General features: G+C 41.2%; 1 protein-coding gene across 1 annotated transcript in view; it reads left to right on the forward strand.

Annotated features, from left to right (window-relative positions):
• Positions 1 to 13,530, forward strand: part of LOC141088893 (protein phosphatase 1H-like) — a 104,294-nt gene that overhangs the window by 24,588 nt on the left and 66,176 nt on the right. Inside the window, exons 2-3 of the mRNA XM_073575117.1 lie at positions 3,446 to 3,584; positions 7,379 to 7,693. Coding sequence (XP_073431218.1) covers positions 3,446 to 3,584; positions 7,379 to 7,693 — 454 coding nt within the window. The remainder of the gene's footprint in view (positions 1 to 3,445; positions 3,585 to 7,378; positions 7,694 to 13,530) is intronic.

Below are 13,530 nucleotides of genomic sequence, written 5' to 3' on the forward strand. Positions count from 1 at the left end.
AGGGTGCCTTCTCCAAGCTGCCATTTTTAGATCTCTCCACAGGTGTTCTATGGGATTCAGGTCTGGACTCATTGCTGGCCACCTTAGAAGTCTCCAGTTCTTTCTCTCAAACCATTTTCTAGTGCTTTTTGAAGTGTGTTTTGGGTCATTGTCCTGCTGGAAGACCCATGACCTCTGAGGAAGACCCAGCTTCAGACTTCATAATGCCATGCACACGGTAAAGCAGTCCAGTGCCAGAGGCAGCAAAGCAACCCCAAAACATCAGGGAACCTCCGCCATGTTTGACTGTAGGGACCATGTTCTTTTCTTTGAATGCCTCTTTTTTTCTCCTGTAAACTCTATGTTGATGCCTTTGCCCAAAAAGCTCTAGTTTTGTATCATCTGACCAGAGAACATTCTTCCAAAACGTTTTAGTCTTTTTCAGGTAAGTTTTGGCAAACTCCAGCCTGGCTTTTTTATGTCTCGGGGTAAGAAGTGGGGTCTTCCTGGGTCTCCTACCATACAGTCCCTTTTCATTTAGACGCCGACGGATAGTACGGGTTGACACTGTTGTACCCTCGGACTGCAGGGCAGCTTGAACTTGTTTGGATGTTAGTCGAGGTTCTTTATCCAACATCCGCACAATCTTGCATTGAAATCTCTTGTCAATTTTTCTTTTCCGTCCACATCTAGGGAGGTTAGCCACAGTGCCATGGGCTTTAAACTACTTGATGACACTGTGCACGGTAGACACAGGAACATTCAGGTCTTTGGAGATGGACTTATAGCCTTGAGTTTGCTCATGCTTCCTCACAATTTGGTTTCTCAAGTCCTCAGACAGTTCTTTTGACTTCTTTCTTTTCTCCATGCTCAATGTGGTACACACAAGGACACAGGACAGAGGTTGAGTCAACTTTAATCCATGTCAACAGGCTGCAAGTGTGATTTAGTTATTGCCAACACCTGTTAGGTGCCACAGGTAAGTTAACAGTGCCAATACTTTTGTCCACCCTCTTTTTTATGTTTGGTGTGGAATTATATCCAATTTGGCTTTAGGACAATTCTTTTTGTGTTTTTTCATTTAAGACAAATTAAATGAAGATAATAATTTTCAGGAAGAAACTGAGTATTATCTGACAAAATTGCAGGGGTGCCAATACTTTTGGCCACTACATTTACTAGCTACATATATTCTTATTATAATCGTATTTGGACAGCATTATATCATAAATTTCGATGGGGCTAGTTACGGTCTTCTGTCACCATCGCTGATATCTACAGTGGTTTCCTTCTCACCGCCCCATTTCCTGTTCTCTAGTTGTTTTCACTATTTCATCATTTATGATCATATATGCGTATACTCCATTGCTGGTCTTTTTGTAGACATACAGAGACTGATCCCCTCCATCTGCCATCCATGGCAGGTTCAGACAACTAATCAATCATCAAATGTGAATGGGCACCCATAAAAATCGATGTCTTCACACATACTGTATACCTTTTGTATGCATCCATTTTCTGCCTGGTCATATGAAGTAGTAATGGAAGTTAAATCCCTTGAAGGGGTAGTCTTCTGAAAACAAGTTATCATCTTTCTGCAGAATAGGTGATAATTTGCTGGGACCCTCACCAAATTGGCAGAATGAGGATTTTGTACTTTTTAACCCTGTTATAAAATGGAGAGGCACCCTGGATGCCTGAATTAATCTCCATTCATTCTCTATAGAGCTGTCATAAAAAGCTGAACGCTTCACTCATCATCCCTTTAGGAAATAAATGAAGCAAAGATCGACCATGCACAATTCTGATCCATTTTAAGTTCCCTGTTCTGCTAAATAATAATAATAATAATAAATTTTATTTCTATAGCGCCGACATATTCCGCAGCACTTTACATTTCAGAGGGGACTTGTACAGACAATAGACATTACAGCATAACAATAATCACATAGATCATAACAGATACCAAGAGGAATGAGGGCCCTGCTCGCAAGCTTACAATCTATGAGGGAAAAAAGGGGAGACATGAAAGGTGGGTGGTAACAATTGCCCTGATTGTTTGGACCAGCCATAATGTTAAGTGTGTAACAGTACAGACACAGAGGGCTAATAGATGCATAAAGCATGTGGGAACGTGATACAGGGAACCTGGTTATGGTAAAACTTTTGACTGTGCCACACAGGGATAGTTAGGTTAAGGTGTTGAGGCGGTATGCCAGTCTGAATAAATGAGTTTTCAGGGCACGCTTAAAATTGTAGGGATTGGGGACTAATCGTACTGACCTGGGAAGTGCATTCCAAAGAATTGGCGCAGCACGTGTATAGTCTTGGAGACGGGAGTAGGAGGTTCTGATTATCGAGGATGCTAACCTCAGGTCATCAGCAGAACGAAGGGCACGGGTAGGGTGGTATACTGAAACAAGGGAGGAGATGTAGGGTGGTGCTGAGCCATGGAGTGCTTTGTGGGTGAGGGCAATAAGTTTGTACTGGATTCTGGAGTGGATGGGTAGCCAGTGTAAGGACTGGCTCAAGGTAGAGGCATTGTTGTAACGATTGGCAAGGAATATGATCCTGGCTGCAGCATAAATGGTTGGACCCCCACCGATCAACAAGCCATAATGTCACCTGACAACCTCTTTAAGTGCCAAGTGATTTTTTTTTGCTCTTTCTCTCTTCCAAAAGTCATAACTTTTTTATGTTTCTGTCAATATAACTGTATTGGTGATTTTTGTATGCCAAGTTGTGGTTAAAATGTTTTTTTCCCATTTTTCTGTACAATGGTGTGATTGAAAGTGCTTTGAAGTAGTGAAAAAAAAAACATTTTTAATATTGTTTTTGGTGGGGTTGATTTTACAGTTTATACAGTAAATAGAGACTTGGCAATAAAATTCTTCAGGTCAGTACGATAAGGCAATATCAAACGTATATGTTTTTTTTATATTTTCACAGTTAAAAAATTTCAGAACTTTGTAAAAATAAAATTTGGTAATACAGTAATTCTGTAGTATTGCAGTATATTGCGATATTGACGATTTCCTAGGAAGCTCTGCCAACATGCAGTCGGAGCTTCATTCCCACAATGAGCTTTAGATGTTGTTAAATTACGCAGCGTGAAAAACTCACCAAACACTCATAGTGGGAAAGTAGCCTTAGATGCCACCTACGTAAAACAGCCAGCAGCTCAGCTATTCCTGAGTCCACTCCACACAGCGATGGCGCTCCTCCAGCAAACAACCGCACAGGTTCAGCAGGAGTCGTTAAAGGGGTAAAGGGAGTGACTCCATAATGTTAGTAGCGCATACTCATGTGGCTATAATATACAGGAACTGTGCCGTGCAGTGTATGTGCACTGTATGTATGGATTTAACACTTTATTAAACAGTATTACAAGTGTTGTCTGTGATTGGAGAATTCCATTAATACTACAAAATGTATAACATACTTGAACTTTGTATTTTTATTGCAGAGTGATTAATGCCGGTAAAAGTCATCACAATGAGGACCAGGCGTGTTGTGAGTTTGTGGTTGCTGAAGACAGAGAAGAAACATACTATAGCTTACCAAGCGACCAGAACTTAAACACAGATCTACAACCAATGTCCAAGGTATTTGTTAACAGAAATGACAACTTTTCAGTATCAATAGAGATATTTTCATAATATTTAATGGTTAAAATTGCAAAGTGATTGCAGTTTATCTATTTTAAAGAACAAAGAGATTTGTAATTTTATATTTTACTAATCATAACCTAAGATATCGGCCACTGCTGCAGTCTGCCAGTGGTGCTCGGTCTCCTAGGAAAGGAGTGCAGCGCTTCCAAGCTGTTTTCTGGAGGAAGCTGGATCCAGATAGTTTTACTGTCCCTGTCGTGATATTGCAGAGGATTACAGTGCTACTTCCGCCTCTGCTGGCAACATTGGAGAGAGCACAATTTGAGCCATCACCACAGCCATGCTGCTGCTCCTACTTGTCAATCAGGAGCGCACTGTCTCCAGTAAGCAGGAATCCGGGGGCTAGGTAGCAAAACTGTTCTGAAGATGGATAATAAAACAGCCCCTATTCCCCAATGTTCCTCCATCCTAACTGCCTCCCTTAAAATCGTTAAATACTTTTAAAATTAATTTGTATTCTGCGTTTGTGCAATGCAATTATCTACAGACTAGTTGATTTCCCCGGACTAGTTCTGCTTCCCATATTGTAAGCGTGTGACTTACATAAATTGCAAGAGCGACATCACTGTTGGCTTCTTGCAAATCTTGCTGGTGCATTGCGAGGGCCGAATACCGCTCGGATGCACATAAGGACATGCTTACAATGGGACGCAGGACTAGTCTGGAAATCAGTGTCCAACTGGAATAGTCCTGAGTTGTTTGCAAAGCTTGAATGCAGAATAACTGTAAATTGACCATGAAAGTATATAGAGATGGCAAAGCCACAAGAAGTGGGTACTGGAATGCATAAATAGCATGGAGTATAGAAATAGTGATGGTTTGGGGGCGTTACGACAGATGACAAGTTCCCTTTAAAATTTCTCAAAATGATAGTATGTTCCATACCAGTCATTCTGAAATGTTCTCGTGTTCCTTTCCTAACAAAAAACGTAATATCTCATATGGAACTGTTAAAAAAAAGAAATATTATCACTAGTCTGGTAAAATCTAAGAGGATGGAAATCTCATATTGTGTTACCAGTTGTCTTATTATATAGTCTATAATATTCATGTCATGTTACGCTTATCATTTGGATACCGAATAAGTACATTATTTTGTTTGTTTTTATCAATTTATTATAAAAATACATATTATTGTGGATACATTAATCACTTTGTAGAATTTATTTTCAAACTTCTTTAATTAAAAGAGAGGAGGAGGAAGGAGTGGGAATGTTGGATTTCAACATCCTCAGTCTTTTGTTTCTGTGGGAGATAAGACACTGGCAGAAGTCTGGGATTAGCTTATTCCCCTCTCCTATCGAAAGCACATGCATGTTCTTCTGACTCCACACAAATTTTGAATATCGTATATTGTGGACTACAGGATGCATCTTACTATAAGACACACCTGAGGTTTAGACAGCAGAAAATAGAAAAATGTATTTCATGCTAATTAAAAATTCACTGTTGTTGTTGTTGTTAAGAAGTGGAGGGGTCATTATCAGTAATGTTAATGCACTAGGGTAGAATTGGGAGGTAATAGATCTACTGATAGAGTTTCTTTGCAGCATGTGTATCATACGCCTATAGTTTTACATGTCCATTATGTATACTCTCTGAAGTACACACATGCGCAACGCTGGATCCTGCACAATACATGCACATTCATTATTGCTGTATTATTATTAGTGATGAGCGAGTCTACTTGTTACTCGGGTTTCCCTGAGCATGCTCGAGTGGTCTCCGAGTATTTTGGCGTGCTCGGAGATTTAGATTGTATCGCCGCAGCTGCATGATTTGCGGCTGCTAGACAGCCTGAATACATGTGAGGAATGCCTGTTTGTTAGGCAATCCCCTCAGGTGTTCAGGCTGGCCAGCAGCCGCAAATCATGCATCTGAGGCGACAAAATCTAAAGCTCCGAGCACGCCACAATACTCGGAGACCACCCGAGCATGCTCGGGAAAACCCGAGCAGCGAGTATACTCGCTCATCACTGATTATTATTGCAGCTCTACAACATACAAACGTGCAAACGCACACACACATCTTTGCTACACACTCATAACTCATCATTGCTTACACTTCAGCGACATCAAAACACACACAGCTCAATTACATCAATACCCACACAGCTCAGCTGCATCAATACATACACAGCTCAGCTACATGAATACACAAAGCTCAGTTACATTAAAAATCACAGCTCAGTTTCATCAGCGCACACACACAGCTCAGGTACATCAATCAATACATACACAAATCAGCGGCATCAGCTACAACACATGCACAGCTCACTACAACACATAAATAGCTCATGTAACACTGCACAGCTCTGATCTTTTACTTACACAACTTAGCTACACACACACATTGCTCTGCTACATACACAACTCATCGCTACTCATATTCAGCAACATCAGCATACACACAACTCAACTACATGAATACACACACCACTTATCTACAATGAAACACAAAGTTCAGCTACGCTAACAGCTTAGTTACATCAACACACAACTCAAGTACATCAATACACACAGCTCAGCTAAATAAACACACACACAGATCAGCGACATCAACACACACAGATCAGCAACAACACAAACACAGCTGACTTCAACACACAACCAGCTCAGCTGTAATACACAGTTCAGCTACAATAAACACATAGCTCAGCTATAAAATACAAACATACACCTTTTTCCTTGACTGCTCTCCTGCCTTTCACTGATCAGAATAATTAGTGTCAGACAGGAGGAGAGAGTACTGTGCTGCGCCATAACAATCAGTGATCAGGAAGGACGCTCTGTCAGTGTCCTCTTCAATCAGAGGAAACCGCTGCTGGGCTGTGTGATGCACACACTGCCTAACAGGATTTTTTTCTTGTTAAACAGTTTGCCTTATAGTCTATAAAATGCATAATTAATCATTTTAAGTAGCGCAAATGTTGTGTACATTCCTTATCATATATACTAAGTGGCTGTAGCACCTGTGGATACTTAATGTCAAACACTTATTACATTTTATAAATTACCAGTATCATCTTATAAATGAGGTTCTACTTTATGATGTATGACCACCTCAGTGCCCCCTATGTTGTCCTCATTTAGGGCAGTTTCACACGTCAGTGTCTCCGGTACGTGTAGTACGTACCGGAGACACTGACACACGTAGACACATTTGAATGAATGTGTCTATGCAGATGTCAGTGTGTTTTCACGGACCGTGTGTCCGTGTGCAAAACACGCTGACATGTCCGTTTTTGTGCAACAGCACGGATCACACGGACCCATACAAGTCAATGGGTCCGTGTAAACACGTACCACACACGGATGCTGTCCGTGTGCGTTTTTAAAAGTCAAAGGGTTAACATTGAAAATAATTTTTCAAAAACTTGGACATGGACAGCACACGGATAGCACATGGATGGTACACACGAACATACGGATAGCACACGGATGGCATACGTATGCACACGGACAGCTTCGGTACCGGTTTTTCCGGTACCGGAATTATCTGGACGTGTGAAACTGCCCTTAGTCAGTGCTGTACCCCTCTCCAGTCACAACCACTAACAAGTAACCAACCACTTCTGCCTTCTTCGACGCTGTACAAATCATCCCATGATATATTATAGGCCTATGTAAGGGCAATGTTAATAATACGATGTCTTATGGTTTGATGTATTATTAACAAAATGGGAGTGAATATATAGTGAATGATTTCCTCTTCTTTTATACTTCAGGTCTGTGATGGAGTCAGTTTCTATTACTGGGGGCTCTTTGATGGTCATGCAGGATATGGGTGCGCACTGGCTGCATCAAGGCTCCTCCATCTTCACATTTGCGATCAGCTTAGAGACCTTATTCATATCCTGCAGCGGACAACGGCTGCTCCTCTCTGTCTGAACCCTGACAGTAGGACTGAAACTGTTTCACGCATGTCAACTCATGAGATAACTAATCCCCCTATGGAGACAGCAGCTCGCTTCCACCTAGAAAAGCAAGTGTTTCCTGAGAGTCTTGTCATTGGTGCACTGGAAAATGCTTTTAAACAAATGGTAAGTAGATAATAAAAACACTAATACTCACTATACGGCCAATGGTATAATCGTAGACCTGAGACACCTCGCCAGCTTATGTCATTAATCCACTCACCATTAACATGTTAGAACATTTTCTGATTTGGAGGGTCTGACTTCTGTGTCCTCCACCATTACCTACAGTTGCAATCAAAATGATTAAACCTTTCTTGCAAATTAGATTTATTATCAACATTTCTGCTTTTTGATATAAACCAATGTAAATAGCTCAACACAACTAATATAACAGCTGGTTTCTCCAAACTCATCACTTCAGACTCAGAATTATTCAGTCACTAGCAACTTCAGTTCTTAAGCCCTCCATTATACATATTAGTCTAAAGTCTGTCAAACCCGCCGATATCGACAGATTCAGCCAAATGTGTATTTTGAGCCATAACAATTGAATTAAAGGCGTTGTCCCAAGAATAAAGTCCATATTAATCAATAGATCTTTAAATTATAATATTTTCCACAATTGGATATGTTAAAAATAATGTTCCTGTGCCGAGAAAATCTTAGAAATGTGCCCCTGCTGTGCAATGGCCGTGTCTGACCGTGCAGGAACATGGTGGGCACATGCCATGTTTTACTTCAAAGAAAGAATCAGCTGCAATCCTATGCTGTTAATATTTTTTTAAGATTCAATTTTTGAACTTATTTTAAAAAATCTATTGATTAAAGTGTACTTTGTTCATGTTACAACATCTGAAGGGATTTGGCGTGTCCGATTTTGGACTGCCGATCCTTTCTCCTCTATGAGATAAGCAGTTCTTTCATAGAGAACACCGGAGCGCTCAGCCGATTGAGCACTCCTGCGAATGGAAGAGAAGGCCAAGATGGCTGTCAACTGAATAATAGTTCACCCCACAGCCATCTAATGAGTATGGTGGGCTTTAGCTAAGCACTTTTGACTGTTACAAGTCACGACCTGCTGCACACCTAATGCGTAACAAGACATCAGCATTTCTTAGACTATTGATGCCGCAGTAATCGGTAGACATGGCGTCTTGTGTTAAAGTTAGAGCGAGCGCTTGTTATGTTAATTGTATTGAGCTTTTTAAATTGCTTTTTTTTCATTGTTTCATTGAAAATAACAGAAAGTTTGTAAAGTTTACAAATAAACTTAATGTTCAACGGGGATAGAATAACTTTAATAACAACTGTAAATCAAAGGAGCAGCACCACACGGCAAAGTAAATGGAACCAGAGCCCTATTCACAGTGGTCTGACCTCTACTGACCAGACATTAATGTTTATCATCAAAATACCCCTTGAACTCACATGCAGTCTTTATGAACTCTTCTACCTCCTTCCTGACCTGGAGAACACCAAATCAAGTTGGTGTTAAGTTTATCCAGATGGACCTGCGTCTGTCATCTCCACGGCATCCCATTGTGATTTCCGGCTCTGAGGACACATTTTCTGCAATGTTCTTATCAGCTGGCTCAGCGTATTTCTGCACTGGCTGATAAGACAACGGTGGCACATTGTGTATCCTAATAGCAGGTGCCAGATGACAACTTAGGTGCCTGCTTCATCTGCTGTCAGGAATGGGGACAGAAGCAGGAGGTTAAATGGTCCCCAATGGCACGTCATTTGCAGCAATTCTGATCTGAAGTCTATGAAAACGGACAGAGATCAGTCTCCTAAGAGATTTAGAAAACATTTGGCTGAAATATAATAAGTAATGGACCATTGTCTGTCATTTGGCTCTCACTGTTGGCTATAAACTAATATTTCACATGGATCTGTGCATACACTAAGGCCTTATACATGCAGCTAATATTTCTGTATTGAGCACCTTGAACCTACAGGTGCTTCACAGAAGTTTATAGCGTAGAACCGTGGAAATAAAAAAAAAAAATCACATTTTTCCCACAAGAAATTTTTTCAGCGCAAATTTTGTATTTTCACAAGGGCAAAAGGAGAAAATGGACCCCAAAGTTTGTTGTGTGATTTCTCCTGAGTTCATCGGTTCCTCATATGTGGTTGAAAACTACTTTTTGGCTCAGAAGGGAAGTAGCGCCATATACTAGTGCAAATTTTGTTGCACTTGTTTTAAGGTGCCATACATTGACAGAGCCCCTGAGCTGTCAGAACAGCAGACCCCATTTTAACAATGAAACCTCTCAATGAATTAATCTAGGGGTGCAGTGATTATATTGACACCACAGGTGTGTCACAAACTTTTATACCATTGGGCAGTGAAGAAAAAATAATTGACACTTTTACCACCAAGATTGAGTGTTAGCCCCAAGCTTTAATTTTTCACTGGGAAATGGGTAAAAATGGCACCAGAATTTGAAAAAAAAAAAGTTTGATTAAAAAATCGGATTGAATTTGGACAAATCTTATTCTATGATTGTGTCTTCATCTGCGTTTGTTTTCCAGCTCGGATCGGATCACGATCAGACTGGAAAAAAGTCGCAGCATGCTGCGATTGTAATCAGAACTCAGACAGGTTAGAATAGAATACTGCCCCTCGTCAGTGCAAAGTGTGAGATCTGGTTTGGCTGTGAGAAAGGCGTCTGACCGATATCCAAGAAGTATCATTTCTCCTTGCGGAGAATGACATGCTAAGCATGGATAGATAGATAGATAGATAGATAGATAGATAGATAGATAGATAGATAGATAGATAGATAGATAGATAGAAGAAAAAACGGTAATTCAGCAGCCGCGGTAGTGTAAAATCACAGTAGGAGCGGACAGGATAGAAGAGATGGATTACATACAGTAAATACAAATGGAATAGATAGATATATAGATGTCAGTGACAAATACAATTAGTACAGTGTGTGTGCAAATTACCGGACATCTATTTAATTCATAAAAGATTATTTTTCGGCTCCCACGCCATTTTTGTAACTAGCAGAGTGAAAGACGACGGCTAGGGGTAAATGTTTATTGCCTGGTAAGGGGATAATTCCTATGGAGCTTCTCAGGCTATTAATATCAGCTCACAGCTGTATACTTAGCCTTTATTGGCTATTAAAATGGGGAACCCTAAAAAAATGACGTAGGGTTCCCCTAAATTGAATAACCAGCAAAGGCTATGCAGACAGCTGCGGGCTGATATTAATAGCTTAGGAAGGGGCCAAGGATACTGCCCCCTCCCTCCCCGGCTAAAAACATCAGCTCTCAGCTGCCCCAGTAAAGGCACTTCTCTAAGATGCTCCAATTCTGGTACTTAGCCTCGCTCTTCCCACTTGCCCTGTAGCGTTGGTAAGTGGGGTAATAGTTGGGGGGTTGATGTCACCTTTGTAGTGTCTGGTGACATGAAGCCCCGACGTTAGTAATGAAGAGACGTCAATAAGACACCCCCATTAATAACCCCATAGTCACATTGTAAGAAAACACAGACACCGAGAAAAAAGTCCTTTAATTGAAAGAAAGACACAGACTCCTTTAATGATCTCAATTAAACCATACTTGCGACCTCATCTAATTCCAGCCAAGCCCTCGATCTCCTGTAATAAAACTAAAATAAAAAAACTGCACATACCATACCTGTCCGTAGTTGTGTCCCACGCCGTAATCCATGTCTGGGGGATAAAGAGTTTTCAACCAAGATGCGACCGTCCTGGCTGAAAACCATTGGTGAATGAGCTGCTGGGAGCGCAGCTTCAGTTAATAGCGGTGACATCACTGAGGCGGCGCTCCCAGCCAGCCTAAACTCTGGTGACCTCTGGACCGTGGGAAATTGCCAGTGATGAGGTCACCGCAGTTCAAGTTCAGTATCTTCACAGCAGATCACCGTGAGAATTTTTCCATTAACAGATGACAGATCTGAGTGGGGACTTGCTTTTTTTTGTCGATTTGAGTTGAAGCTTTTATTGGGAACATTTTACATAACATTTATCCAGCGCTCTACGCTGAGCACTTACTTTGGGGTTTCCATCTAAGTCTCTGAGTGACGTTATTCAAATGAAACCCCCGATGGATCCTTTCACTATAGTGAGGCACCAGAGTTACTTTTATTTCTGTTTGGCCTCTGTTCCGCAGTGTGATTCTTTTCAGAAGTGCACAAAACTGTGGCCAGCAGCACTTTTATGCAATCCTGAAAAGACGGATGCCACCGAATCGCAGGTCAGAAGGTGTCCACAGTGCCTCCATCTGCCTCATTATAGGGAATCTTCAGCCAGAGGTTCTGTCTGAATCATGTATTTCAGAGATTTACATGGAAACCTCGGTGTAAACGCTTAGCGCAGAGCGCAGGGGAAATGTGCGCCGAGCCTTGCTGCGATCTTTGGGAGTCAGAATGAAAAAATCAACATCATGTGAAGAATTGGTTTAATTTATTTTTATGCCGTTCCTCATGCCGTATAAGTGATTAGGCAACTTTATTCTTCGGGTCAGTGTTTATTACAGCGATACCAGATTTATATTTGGTTTTTATGTTTGGCTGCTGTTACACACTAAAAGACACTTTTTATTGTGAAAATGTTTTTTGTGTCACCATATTTTGAGAGCTATAATTTTTTTAGATATCGGCCGACAGAGTCATGCGAGGGCTTGTTTTTTGCACGGTGTTGGGCTGTGAGCACAACCCCCATCTGTGGACGTCGGGTACTCAGACCATCCTCATGAAGTCGGTTTCTAACAGTTTGTGCAGACACATGCACATTTGTGGCCTGCTGGAGGTCATTTTGCAGGGCTCTGGCAGTGCTCCTCCTGTTCCTCCTTGCACAAAGGCTGTGGTAGCAGTCCTGCTGCTGGGTTGTTGCCCTCCTACGGCCCCCTCCACGTCTCCTGGTGTACTGTTCTGTCTCTTCACTCTTGGTAGCGACTAAAGGCTCTGGTCACTACGCTGACAGACACAGCAAACCTTCTTGCCACAGCTCGCATTGATGTGCCATCCTGAGCCACTTGTGTGGGTTGTAGAGTCTGTCTCATGCTACCACGAGTGTAAAAGCACAATCAACATTCAAAAGTGACCAAAACATCAACCAGAAAGCATTGGTACTGAGATGTGGTCTGTGGTCCCCACCTGCAGAACCATTCCTTTATTGAGGTGTCTTGATAATTGCCAATAATTTCCATCTGTTGTCTATTCCATTTGCACAACAGCATGTGAAATTGATTGTCAAACAGTGTTGCTTGCTAAGTGGACAGTTTGATTTCACAGAAGTTTGATTTACTTGGAGTTATATTCTGTTGTTTAAGTGTTCCCTTTATTTTTTTGAGCAGTGTATATAAATACCTGTCTGTGTTCACCATCTCATGAAATGCATTTACATTTGACCAGCTTGCTTTTTCTGAAATTGCCTGCGCCCCCGACGACCAATGTGCGAAAATTTCGCACGGGCCAAACTAGTACCAAATATTTGTATTTGAACTTTTATATTTTTAAAAAATTTTAAAATATTTTTTTAACTTTTTTTTTTTACTTGTCACTTACTTGTTATTCCCCTTAGGTGACTTGAAGCTACGAGAATCTAATCACTGGTGCTCTATACATCAATTCTATTGCATTGTTGTATATAGAGGAAATCAAGGTCTCCTATGAACACAGCTACAGGCTGGTTTTCACAGAAGTACCGTCATGACAGACACAAAGGTGTTCAGCAGATCTCTGGCTACGATGGCATCCCATCCGCGTCCCACTCAGTGTTCTAGCCCCCATCAAAGACAGGAAGATGATTTATGGCCATAAGTTGTTAGGGTATTAAAGGGGTTATCAATGACTGTATTATTTGTTTACTCAAGGTCTAAGAATTACTAGACAGGCAGTTGCTAATTACCCGTTTCTTCTGCCCAGCATAGATCTCTGCTGATACAGGACGGTCACAGTCACAGACCACTCCTGCCAG

This window comes from Dendrobates tinctorius, unplaced genomic scaffold, assembly GCF_039654945.1.
Source record: "Dendrobates tinctorius isolate UK_male_01 unplaced genomic scaffold, ASM3965494v1 ptg000042l, whole genome shotgun sequence".
Lineage (NCBI taxonomy): Eukaryota > Metazoa > Chordata > Amphibia > Anura > Dendrobatidae > Dendrobates > Dendrobates tinctorius.